Below are 12,774 nucleotides of genomic sequence, written 5' to 3'. Positions count from 1 at the left end.
ATCTGGAGAACGTACTCACTCCTGCGCACAGATATCAAAGATGTGCTCTCATGCAACGTTACATTATACACCTAAAAAAATTCTAGAGATTTCCAATTCTATTGCAAGCTTCCATCTTTAACAGATGAATCACTAAAATAAGCAAAAACATTTAAACAAAAATGAGTATTTCAACTGTCTCCACTGTATTGCACATGTACATTGCTCACACAACGTACACTTGTGAATGTGAACCAAGACTGATGGGGTGCAGGAAGAGTTCATATTAAATTATTTGCAGGAGTTTTTCAGCATGAGTAAATACATCTTTTTGGTTTACTATCTATTTCTCAAGTTTCCTGTTTAATACACAGTACCATTAATATCCCAATCTTCTGGAAAAAATAGTATCAGAAGACATGCTAGAAATACTACTACTTTAAGATTACTACTTTCAACTTGCACAAGAGGAAAAGTTATTTACATATGCTAGTCAATAAATGGTGCATTTTAAACACACAAATGCCCTCTATGTGCAAATGTATTTTCTTTCCATGTTTCATGAGGGCAAAACATCAAGAATGACATAAGGCTGAACTATGAAAATATACTTTTCCCTAATTTCCTTCATAGTAAAGGCACTGTAATGCACCTAAATATGGTAAGTATCTCTTAGTTGTTATAAAATTACATTCTGCAATATGGGCTACTATTTGATACTGAGATTAAAGATAGGAATGCTGTTCTAGGTAGCTCAGATGGCTCTTTATAGTTATTAGGTTTTGCCTGCCAGTATAATCCTAAAAATCTTTTTGCTGAGCCAGAAAATATGTCAGAAAATGAGTGTCGATACCCCATGAGAAACATACAAGTGAATCGTTTCCTGTTTTCTTTTACCATGCAGCACTTAATAAAATTAGCGGAAAAAAGTGAAATAATCATTCAGTAGATAATGAATTCAACAAAATCAAACTGTGCATGTATTGTGAAACTATGGGTAAAAAACAAAGTAGTGTCATAATTTTATGAAGAATCTCCTTCCAAGCGGCTAAGCATATGTATCTGTTATATTTAAGAATATTATACATTCTTATGTGTTAGTCCTTTACAAAAGCAATTTCAATTCTCAGGAGATTGTTTTTGCTAATTTTAGTTCAAAGGAAAAAAAATCTTAGTGAAAACCTTCTTAACATGGAAAAAATGAAGTCCAAGTAATGTTTAGTTTTGGCTTAGGCAAATGACTTTGTAATGAAGTCCAAATGTTTGTGTGCAATAAACCCATTTACCAACACCAGCAGCAGTAAAACAGAACAGAATTACCAACATAAAAGTTGAGGACTATTTTGGTAATTTTCTTTTTGGAGAAAACACCATTACCAGCAGCTGCTCTCTAAATGTAACATTCTATAGAGCCTCATATTTTGGAAGTCCTACACTGCTTGTTTCTTAAGTCATATTATTTTTATTAATTTTCAGCAGGTTACAAGACTCCATAGGAGCCAAGTGTCAGACAAAAGTACTTTCATTCTGTTAGCTCTCAACAATAATGACACTTGAACTTTCCACTAAGCTTTTTCACACTGTTGTTCAGCACAGGAAAATATGCATTTATACAGTAAAATTTAAGTTAGTTGTTGTCATCCGTACAGCAAAGCAGATGGCGTAAACAGCTTTGTTCTCAACTTTGCTGTGAATGGTTCTGTACTATTTCAGATAAGGCTACACTGTAAAAAGAGTCTTAACTATTTAGCAGAAGGTAAAACAGTCTAAGCAGTACTTATTTATCAGTATCACAATATCCACCACTATCTCCCTTTCCTACTGTCATCTTCTTCAAAGTGGGCAAGGTTTGAAACTTTAGTCACCCCAAATAACCAAAGCAGTAATACAGAACTGTAGTATTTTATTTTATCTTTTTCTCAACATTGTTTCTAACATTTCCAGAAATCTTCAGTATTACAAGATCTAATACTGATCAAACTCTGAATGCTTGGTCTAAGGGCAAAACCAGTAAGAATAAATTAGCACTCAGTAAATTGTGCACAGAAGTTCCCTTTCCAGACATGCACATTAGAAGTACCTAATGCTGAAGATGATCATCACCCGAGCTGCTAAAAAACATGTCGTGTGCTATTTGCCATTGAGTTCAGACTACCACTTGTACTATGAAGTACAAGTAGTTTGTACTTCATAGCATTTTTCTCATTTGGACACAATATTCCTTGTAATTCATGGAGTTTCCAAATAGTGACTCCTTTAAAGAAAGCAAAATTTTACGAAGATAAATCAGAAGATACTGCTGAGAATGAAGTGAGGCAAGCAACACCAACAGCAAGAGGTTCAAATTTGTCACAAAGAATTCCAAAAAGGATTAAAACAAACTAAAAAGAGGTTACTTTTTTACAGCTAAACAAAGGTAAAATACAGGAATATATGCACGTTTAAGAAAATGCAATCAGCTCTGTTTCAGATTATTTAATACTTTTTATAAAGTGGGTTTTTTTCTCCTCTCTCCTCCCTCCCAAACTAAGTCCAAATTAAGTTTTCCTAAATTTCCTGAACATTTTAAAGACTTTCTGATTTATCACTTGGCATCACAAACTCTGTTTCAAGTTCTCATTTCTGTTTCTTCTCAACCACTCAGTAACTTGACTTTTTAAACTTGTGTGATGCTAGAGACAAGTAACACTGGAGATTATTTCTAATAAGCATCTTATAACATTTTTGCTATTTGAAATTGAAAGATTTAAGTAAAACTTGCCAACTGTGAAATATTTTAAATGTAGTTACAGAAGATTTGGAAGACTTACCTTTGTGCTTGAGTGCTATAGCTGTTATTATAGGAGTCATAGCTTTGTTCATCATAAGCAGCTCCGTAACCATCATCATACTCCTGAAATGATATAAAAAGAAAGGTAGTTTTAACCGTAAGCACACTCCAGAAACAAAGCAGTAACCTAGTTCTAAATATGAAAGATAGTACTCCTCTGAAATGCATATATGACACATGTACACCATGAAACAGCGAAAATATTAATGCTGTTAATAGTAACTGCTTCCACATAGGAGGCCACATACATCTAAGACTGTAATGACTTTGAAGATATTTTGAACTATTGGCAATGTGCTTTGAAAAGCCTTTTTTTAAGTTAACACTGGCTTGTGCAGAGACAGTGCAAATGCTCCATGGCTCCGTGTACTTGAATTTGAGATGAGTGAATTACTGATCTTCAAGAAAGCTCGGGGAAGCATCTCAGGAATCAAAACATCTGAATAAATATTGTGCAACTAGCTTAGGCAGCTGACATTTGTGGACAATAAATTCAATATTCTATGTAGACTATGGATGCGAAAGAAATTCCCTGGAGACAAGACTAGTAAGAATGATGGGTTTACTTCTTTGAATGCCCTCTGTATACTCTTCAACTTGTGGGAGTTTAGCATCCATTAGGAAACTAAAAATACGGATTACTTACTCCTCCCACATTATCCGTATTATTTAAGTGTACATTGTAGTAACACCCTTCCCAAAATGGCACTGAATTTAAATACCAAGTTGAACAAACCTTTAACTCAGCTACAAGCCATACAGAAGTCAAAGATAAAAACAAGTTACAATGATGCTATGCTTTACCAGAGAAGGATGAACTACATAAATCCAAAGAATTCTCACTAATTTATTGTTTCATCCAAAACCAAGCCGAACTGAGCTAAGAATGAAAAGTAGAAGTGGCACTTCCTTTGCACTGATTCCTAGGAAATCCTAATATCCAAAATCTATCCAAATATGCCAAAGACCTCAAAGGATATTTAGGGGTATCATGTTCAGTTTTGCCAGGTGAAAGTGACCTAACGAGGAGACACTTTGATGATAAAGGGAACCAGAAAAATGAAAATCTGGTATCCTCTTATATATGGTGATTGCTGAGTAAGCGTGCAGTGAACCCTGGCAACATAAGAATAAAGTCTCATGAAAGAACAAACTCCCAGGAAAAGGAACCTCTAAGAACCTTTCAATGATGACAAAACAAAACCAACTAGTGGTATCAATTAGGTAGGGATGACAAACGATGGATTATCCAACTCTAGTAGAGAACATCTCCAATGACTGGAATATAACAGCTTTCTAGACATTGTAAGGAAAGCTTTCCATAGCAGAAGCTAATGACATCCTCAAAACAACTGATAGGAAACTCATTTTACTAAGAGTTTTTAGCATTTTTTTCAATTTGAAATTGTTTATAGGAAAACCAGGCAACTAGCCCATCAATACTGCTTCACCACCACTAGATCAGTGAACACGATTGTTTCCCAGCAGAGGTTAGTAGAAGGGTGCCTATGAGTGACACAGATGAGTGACAGCCTATTCATAGGGGTGAAAAGAAATGAGGATACTTCCAGTTGTCTGTTGTGAGGAGATCCATAGATAAATAGTCCCTCTCAAGAAGGAAATGCATTGCTTTCTCTTTCCATAACGCACTGTCCCGAAACTAAAAATTAATAGTCTTAGCACTTTCTTTGCCCATCTGATATATGGATTTTCTTGACAAGACACACACTAAACCCACAAAACCATTGCCTCCTGGCAGTTATTACAAACAAGCACTTTATTCCTTATTGATGCAATGCACAGACATCTGTTAACAATACATTGATCAACAGCAGAAACTGTCTGAGCCAACTTATTTGCTCATTTCCAGAATATTTACATGACATTTGGTCTCCTCCTATAGAATCTCCCAACTGTGAAGCAGGCATCCTTAAAAGGAGCCCCCAAACTTCAAACCATGCACACACAGTAGTGACACCAAATGAAAGCAGAGGACTGAAATTAATCTCTTAACATTTTAGGAAAGCCTTGCCACTAAGGAATCATAGGTCTGATTGTTTAAGAATTCTCCAATTCTTCACATTTATGTTAACTATTTTAGTAAAAAATAATTGATCATGAAAGAAAAGTGGCAAACAGACTACTCTGAAGTTATGGTATATCTACGATTTCTTGGAAGACAAAGAACAAAGTAAATTGGAACTAGAAAGACCCTTAACCAGATGTCCAGCAGAACAAAAGGAAAAACTGGGGGAGGTCCATGCTGTATCAGATTTAAGTGTTTCTAGTATTAGCATTTCTCTTCCAGAAAAATTTTGCCCACAACTCATTACTTTCACCATTTTGTGTTAATAAATTGACTACTGCAGAAATTAAGCCCTGCATTATTATATTGATGGTGGCTCTCACAAGTTTGAATGGAAAGATAACTGGTTTGTAGTTTGTATGTGGGACTCCTGCCACTTAGCATTAGAAAGATCAACCTGTGCTGTTGCAATTACTATAATCTGCTTGAACAGATCAATTCTTCCTTTTTATTGCTGTATTTACATTTATAAAACCAAGATAAACTTCATGTGCAACAGCTGCAAATACAGAATACGTTTAAAGAGCTGCTTTCAATGCCTTGCTCTGTTAAGAGATAAGAGATTCAAATTCCACAACATTTGTTTACTGTGCACTATTCCCTTAAAGTAGCAATTAGGCAGGGGCAGCTAAATTATGTTTTAGAGCTTTCCTTGAATTAAGGCTGACAGTATTTTCTCTTAGTCATACTGTATTTGAAAACTTTCTCTTTCAGGAGGTTACAAATACAGTTGGCCGAGGCAGAATGTTTTACATTTTGGATTAAATCCATACTACTTGAGCATTTTCCTTCTGAAACGCAGACCTCTTGTAGCTTCAACAAATGTTTTCTTTAACCTTATTTAGTATCTAAGTGAAATACCTTTGGCCACTGGGCATGTTTCAGTACTATAAAATATCATGCTAACTTAAATGAAAATAATTGTAATTTTTACACATCTATAAAGCAAATGGACAGGACAGATCTTAAATATGCACATGTATCCTGTACTAAAGTACGTCACAGATTCACTGGCAAGCATTGCTATAGATTTCTTTCTGTGTACTACAGGAAGAATTACACCTTCATAAGAATATTTTAATCGCATTTTTCCTGCTTATTTTTTGGCATGTTTCAGGTACCTATAAAAATATTTTTTTTTATTTAAAGCCACTATTCTTCTTCACATGCAGGACAGCATTTGCTTTCCTACTATCTACCAAATACAAAGCAATGGACTTCCGTCTCTACTCCAACTGCCTATGTCTATAAATAGCTCTTCCTAAAGATACTCAGTAATCAGAAAGTTTACTGGCAAATGCATATTTCCTCTCTCACTCAAAAAAACCCCAAACCAAGACCATATTTTCATCCCATGAATGCAAGCATTTTGTTTCTGTTAGTCATTATTTAATTTTTCAGGATAACCTAGAAAACTAACTCTCACCAGATTTAGTCTGATCAAAAGAAGGTTAAGTGTGCTGTACAGTTTGAGCTTACAGCAAAAATGTAGACAAAAAATGAGCTGAAAATGGCAAAGTCCTCACATATATTTTCCACACATCATTGGAAATATCAGTTAGGAAGGTATCGGGAACAATTGTGCTCATTTCTGTTAATTTCAGCCTTAAGAATCTTCTCCCAAATTAACAGAACAACTAGAATTACAAGACAGATCTTCCGAGAAGAATATGAAATTATTCTGTAAAAACTTAAACCCTATATTAATAAAACTTCTTTATTAAGCCAGCCTATAAGGCAAAATCACATTACTTCTTAAAGAAAGCTTCTGCCTGCAGTTGTCTCAATGATCATGCATGCAGCTGATGTAAATCCAAAGAGCAGCACTGGTCGCAGTAATTGTTCAGTGCGAAGTGCAGAAATCTTTCATGAACAGATCCAAAGGCAATGTGTAAATATGCACCTTTCAAACATGTTAAATAGTAAGTTACCGTCACAGGTCAAAAGGCAATAAAAGCAATCTTTGTCAAAACCTCTGCGCTACCCAAAACATTTTAAGTCAGGCTAAGCCTTGCTCATCACTTTCTCTAATAATTATGTACTCTAAACGTATCTTGCTTGTGAGGAATAGGAAATGGTGGCTTTAAATTATAATCTGCTGGCAGTGACAATGACAGACTAGTGTTTGGGCCCTCTTTAGGGGAAAAACAACGTTTCAAAGAGAACAAGACAGAAACAGGAAGAAAGAAGGTAAAAAGTTCATTTTAACAAAAAGGCCATTTGCAGTGCTGGAAAAAAAAATCATGGAATCAATAAGAAATCAATTTTCCAGCTCTCCAACTAAGGAAATCCATCCAAGGGAAAAAAAATTAAGGCTATTATCACTACAACTAAAAGGTTGTTGTTTCTTTTCCTCATCATTCTCTGAAATTAATACTTACACCAGTACTTTATCACAGCATACTGGCTGAATGTCTTCCTTTTAGATAAAAACTATCACATTAAAAAAAAAGTCTGCACAGAGATTAACTTGAAGGAGAAGGAACATGAGACATCAGTGCAATGCAATGGAGAATTTTTTTTTTGCAAATTAGAATTGTAATCTTCCCATCATTTAATCAACAGGGAATATGGGGCAATCAAAACAAGTATGGGTAGCTACTACCATCTAAAGTCTGAGTGGTAACATTAAAGACATTAGCAGTGAACACGCACAGACTGTAATCTCTTATTTTGCAGATTTTCATCTGTCTTCATCTAGAAGGAGCCTAGTGCATGTTCAACCAAAACAAATAAGGTTTCTGGAATGAGAGATGTATCAGGGGAGTGTCTTTCATGCACTTCAAAAGAAAAACAAAAAGAAGGAATGTTGCTAATGAATATAGGCAGCAACATTTAAACCAAGTTAATTTCAGGCCAAAACAATTCTGTCTATGTACAACAGCTGGGAGCAGTGTCAGAAGACAACTCAGGCTCATTCAGTAATACCAAGTCATAAAACAGTCATCCTAGATGAGCAGCTTAAACTGAAATACTTCAAAAGAATATTTTATATGCACATTATAGGTGAACTTTCCACTTCAAGATAGACAGGTGGAGAAACTTTTCAGCCTTTCCTCCACAGCCAAGGCTGCCTGAGTTACTGAGAAAAAGATTTTCCATTATCTATCCACTTCATCTTGAAAACCCCAGAGAAGGTAAAAGGCTCAAAATAAAACAAAACAATTGAGGGACTTTTAAATTTAAAACACTTTTTTAGCATTTATTTCTTCTTGCTTGGCCTATTTAGCATGAAAAAGAACATTATAATTGGCAAAAAAAAGCCAAAAAAGAATGCTTTGATGTTATGAACTTGCTTTCCAGAAGCCTTACCTGAACTCACCCTGACCTTAAGAATAGTCTGAGGACTTCTGAAAACCAGAAGTCAATAAATAAAAAAGGCATTGTGGTTTCCACTTAGGTATTACATTATCCTAGAGGGGATACAGAGGGGAACAGAAATGGAACAGCCACGTTTCTCTCATTCTTCCAGAAGAAAGCTACCTCAGGCCCTTTTCCAGGAACTCAAACAAAAAGCTTCACACTCAACACAACCAAGCAAGTAAACCCATTTGGAATTAATGTTACATTTTTAGGAAACCATCAACATTCAGAAGAATGAGGTAAATTAAAACATGGTGTGACTCTTGCAAAGTGACCTTAAAATTAAAATTATACTTGAATTCTATTCAGGGAGAATTTAAATTCTTCTCAAATGTCATCTGGAATAGCCCTTTACCTAGTATTTTGCCACCCCAACTCCAAGAAGCATTCATCCGTAAATAAAAAGCTTGGGGTATATAAAGTTTTTGCTCTTTTTTTCCTACAGATTTTTGCTTCTTCAACCATGAATAGCAAGTGAGCAAGTCAATGTTAATGAGAAAAAAGTCTACTTTAAAAACAGTTCACCATGCAAAATCAGCATTGTATTAAAAAGCTCCAAGAAACTGCTTCCACATTAATTCTACTTTTCATCTAAACTAAAAATTGTATCAATGAGGAACAGGAAATTCAAGCTCAGTGCTGGCGATTAAACCAGAGAATTTGCACGAGCTTTCTAAGAAGATGCACTAAATAATAGGCTATAGGTTATTCAGCTGAATGGGCTTTCACTTGTAAATAGTAAGACTTCGTCTTCATTCATTTCACTAATGGATACATACATGCATATTTTATAATTATTACTGGATCACGAAATCTTAGCTGTTCTTGGCCATCCAGCCAAATGTTATTTGCGAACAAACTTCCCTTAAGTCTTCCCACAAATCTGTAAGGATTTCATGCAAAACTGAAAGAACAGAAGCCACTGCTCCTGGTACTGTGTATGCTGAGATGACCAGTATCCTGGTGGTCAGCACACCACCTCCAGAGAGAACCAAGGGAATACAAACACCTGCAACAGGAATTTGAACTAAGGGCCTTCGACTACTGGAGGAATACTGAGCTTTCAACTAAGACAGACATGTAGCACCACATCATCTGCTCAGTGTTTTGGGTGAGATCTTGTTAGATAGTGTGTTACAGTAATGCCTTTTGCATTTTCCCCATTACTCATGGAAAGCAGTATAAACATAGTCTTACACTATTGTAGTATCTATTTTATATATATATGTACATCACAGTATACATAGTGTAAGTATATACTTAAAATATAGACTCAGTACAAGAATTAAAAACTTAAGTCTGAAGCACTGCTTTGTCCATCAGTAAAATAAACCTATTTCTGGAAATATCCAGAAATGTACACTTAAGGAAATACAAAGCTTAAAAACATAGCAATCCCTAAGCTTTTGGATCTTCCAGAATCGAGCAGTAACTAAACACAGATTTAAAAAAAATAATTTTGAAGTTTTGTTATCAGTATCTATTTTGCATCCAAGTGTTCTGTATGTAGCCTGTATCTTTAAGTTAAAAAATATCTTGCTATGTAATTGGAAATAGTTCATAAAGTTCTTTTTCAAATTCCAATTTACTTAACATTAGAAAAGCTCTCTAGGTCTCTTACTGGTAGACATTCCATCTTAATTCAATTTCTTATTACACAAAGCCATCTCACTGAAGCATTCTAATTTTCTAATTGAAACATTCTAATTGAAGCATTAACTGCTAGAAATTATACATGTGGTCACTGCATTAGAAAAATCTGCCACTGAGGTAACCCTTGTCTGAACACAAGACAACATTACCAAAATTGCCAGGAATAGAAATAAAGTTCTGCCACAATCTTCCCACGACACGCACTTGGGAGGAAAATTTAGATCCATTTCGCTTTCCAAAGTAGTGTTGAAGCAAGTCTTGGCCATAACTTCCTAGAATAATGAGTTTTATTTTCCAGTGCAGACATTCCACACTCACAGCAATGGAGTTCAAATCCACATTAAAAGTCCAGTGCCTAAAAATTTGATTATGAACTCAGATGTATTTCACTTTGCATATAACACACTTAAGCAGCCAAGATGGGACTTGACACAGCATCACCACAAATATGGTGATACAAACTTTAATATTGAAATATTTACAGAATATTTGCAAAATATCTACCTTTAAATTGAAAATAGCAGCAAATAAAGATCTATTCTTCAAAGAGCTTCATTCACATTGCTGTGTTACTAATTTGGAAAAAGCATCAAAGGTTTGAAGCTGGTAAGAAGAGGACAACACAAGAGGCAGAGCAGCAACTGTTACTAGACAGTAACTAAGAACAGTTATGTTCTAACCTATGTATGACTGAACATTCACTAAGTAATTCATACTATTAGAGAGTAGTGAATTTCTCACATACTCTTACTAATTTCCTGCTTATTGAAAATTATGGAAAAGCTATTTCCAGCTAGTAGTTAAATACAATTTCCATTTCTTACCTTAATGGAATAAATTGCCAACTTAAAAGTACATGAAAATATTTTTGTCTACTACACAGTTTGCTTCAATGAGAAAAATTCTCATATAATTAAGAGAGCGATGTGCCTGAAACTATCTGTAAGTGCTTCAATAAATCTAGCAACCATCTAGTATGATTTCCCTTATTCAAGTGTTATAAAAGTAATCCTGGCCAAGATTCACTAGTCTAGATACTAGGCTTTCTCCTGACCTGAGCAGCTGAAGACATAAAAATGGGAGGCACGTTAGCCTTCAGAGAAAGTTTATCACACTGAACAGAGCAGCGAGGTTAGAATAGTGATTATAAAGCTAGCTGGCCATAAGGGCCTGCATTTTTCCTATCATCTAAGGTGATGCTACAGCTATTAAAGACACAATGTTCAAGGAAAACGATAAGGAACTGTCATTTAGTGGCTTCAAAAAAATCATAGTACTAACAATATGGTGAGGTTCCAGGAAAAACAGGTCCTGGGACTGAAAGATACATGAGTGAGACTAGCAACAGTGGAGTGGGAAAACAAGTTATATTGAACTGGAAAAATGTACAGACATTGCTGCTAGTCCAATATGCGGCATGACTACAAGCATTCAGAGACAGCATTAGAAGCATCCCAGAAAGCTGACAGACAACAGAGATTGCCTACCTCTATGCAGAGCTTTCTGTAACAGGCAAGTTCTGGACAACTTCCCTAGGGGCTTCAAGCACAGGACAGCAATGGCCATCTACTTTTGTTGATCTTGAGCCTACATTAAAATGCAACTACATTCAAATTAATGATTTTTTTGCCTGTGGCTTGATTTTCCCCATGTACCTCCAGAATGTACCCTTCCAGCTTTTCAGAATGAAATAGGTATTCCCCTTCCCATTTTGATATTACCTTTCAGAAAAAAACTTCCTAAAAAAATCAAGAGGAAGACGACAGATTAGGGTAAGCAGGAAGCAGAGCTGAGTAAATTCCACATAGATGTTAAAGACTTACTGGTCTCAAGGACTGCAGAGAAAAGGTAGCGAAGAGACTGAAGGCAAAGAAGGCTCTTGTGACTCGATGGCCACATTTTCTGCCACAAGGTATGCATAATAGTATTCCACAGAGGAAATGGGCAAGGACATTATGTACTGAAAGCACTACTTCATCTTTGAGATATGTACAGAGTTACACAAGGAAGTGGCTGAAGGCTTCCATCCAGAACATAGTTTCTTTCTGAACTTGCATAGCTTCACATTAATGAGTACAAAGCAGAGGCTTGGAAGCTTAAGCGAATTAAAAGCTTCACGAGTCTTTGCAGACTTTCCAATCCTCAAGGGAAAGCCTTCTTGTGGCGGGCTGGCCCACGCCGGAGGGCAGGTGCCCCCCTGCCCGCTCTGTCCCTGCCCTCCTCAGCCGGGCAGGGGGCAGAGAATGTAACGACAGGCCCGTGGGTCGGGGTGGGGGCAGGGAGAGATCGCTCCCCAGTGACCGTCACAGGCACAACCCAGGTCTGCCCCGGGGAAAGTCAGAGCGGGCCAGTGAGAAATAAACCCGACCCTCAAAGCACCTTCCGCAGCGCTCCCTTCTCCCCGGGCGCAGCTCGGCTCCTGCCCGTCCCTGCCCCCTCCCAGCAGCAGCACAGGGCTACGGGCACTGAGGGCCGCGCTCAGCTTCTCGCTCCTTGTCTCCCCCGCTCCTCGTTCCTCTCTTTCCCTGCCGCAGCGTGTCCCCCCCGCGGGCGCAGCCCCCCCGGCCCAGCCGGCCCCAGCCCCCCCGCCCCCGGGGGCACAGGCCCTGCCCCAGCCCGGCCCCAGCCCGGGCTCCTCCCCGCGGGGCCACAGGCCCTGCCCGGAGCTGCCCCGGCGCCGCTGCCCGCGGGTCACAGCCCCCTGCGGGCACCCCCTGCCCCGGGGGGGGGCCCTGCCCGGGCTGCGGGGGGGGAGCTGCTCCCCCGGGGGCTCCGCGGGCCGGGGGCGCCGCGGGCTGGGGGGGAATCTCTGCTCCGGGCCGGGAGCGGCTCCGGCCCCTCCGGCGCTGCCCGGGGGCTGCAG

At 37.9% G+C, this 12,774-nt stretch overlaps 1 protein-coding gene across 4 annotated transcripts in view; it reads right to left on the bottom strand.

The window, feature by feature from the left end:
• The window catches only part of KHDRBS3 (KH RNA binding domain containing, signal transduction associated 3), a 95,269-nt gene that overhangs the window by 19,383 nt on the left and 63,112 nt on the right, over positions 1-12,774 (bottom strand). For all 4 annotated transcript variants that reach the window (XR_008820740.1, XM_056331594.1, XM_056331595.1 and 1 more), the window contains one exon: positions 2,790-2,872. Coding sequence is in view for 3 of the 4 variants with exons in the window: in XM_056331594.1 (XP_056187569.1) it covers positions 2,790-2,872 (83 nt within the window). In the remaining variant the exon portion in view is untranslated. The remainder of the gene's footprint in view (positions 1-2,789; positions 2,873-12,774) is intronic.

This window comes from Falco biarmicus, chromosome 3 (assembly GCF_023638135.1).
Source record: "Falco biarmicus isolate bFalBia1 chromosome 3, bFalBia1.pri, whole genome shotgun sequence".
NCBI classification, from domain to species: domain Eukaryota; kingdom Metazoa; phylum Chordata; class Aves; order Falconiformes; family Falconidae; genus Falco; species Falco biarmicus.
The sequence above is the reverse complement of the archived record's forward strand: the minus strand, read 5'-3'. Positions and strand labels throughout refer to the sequence as shown.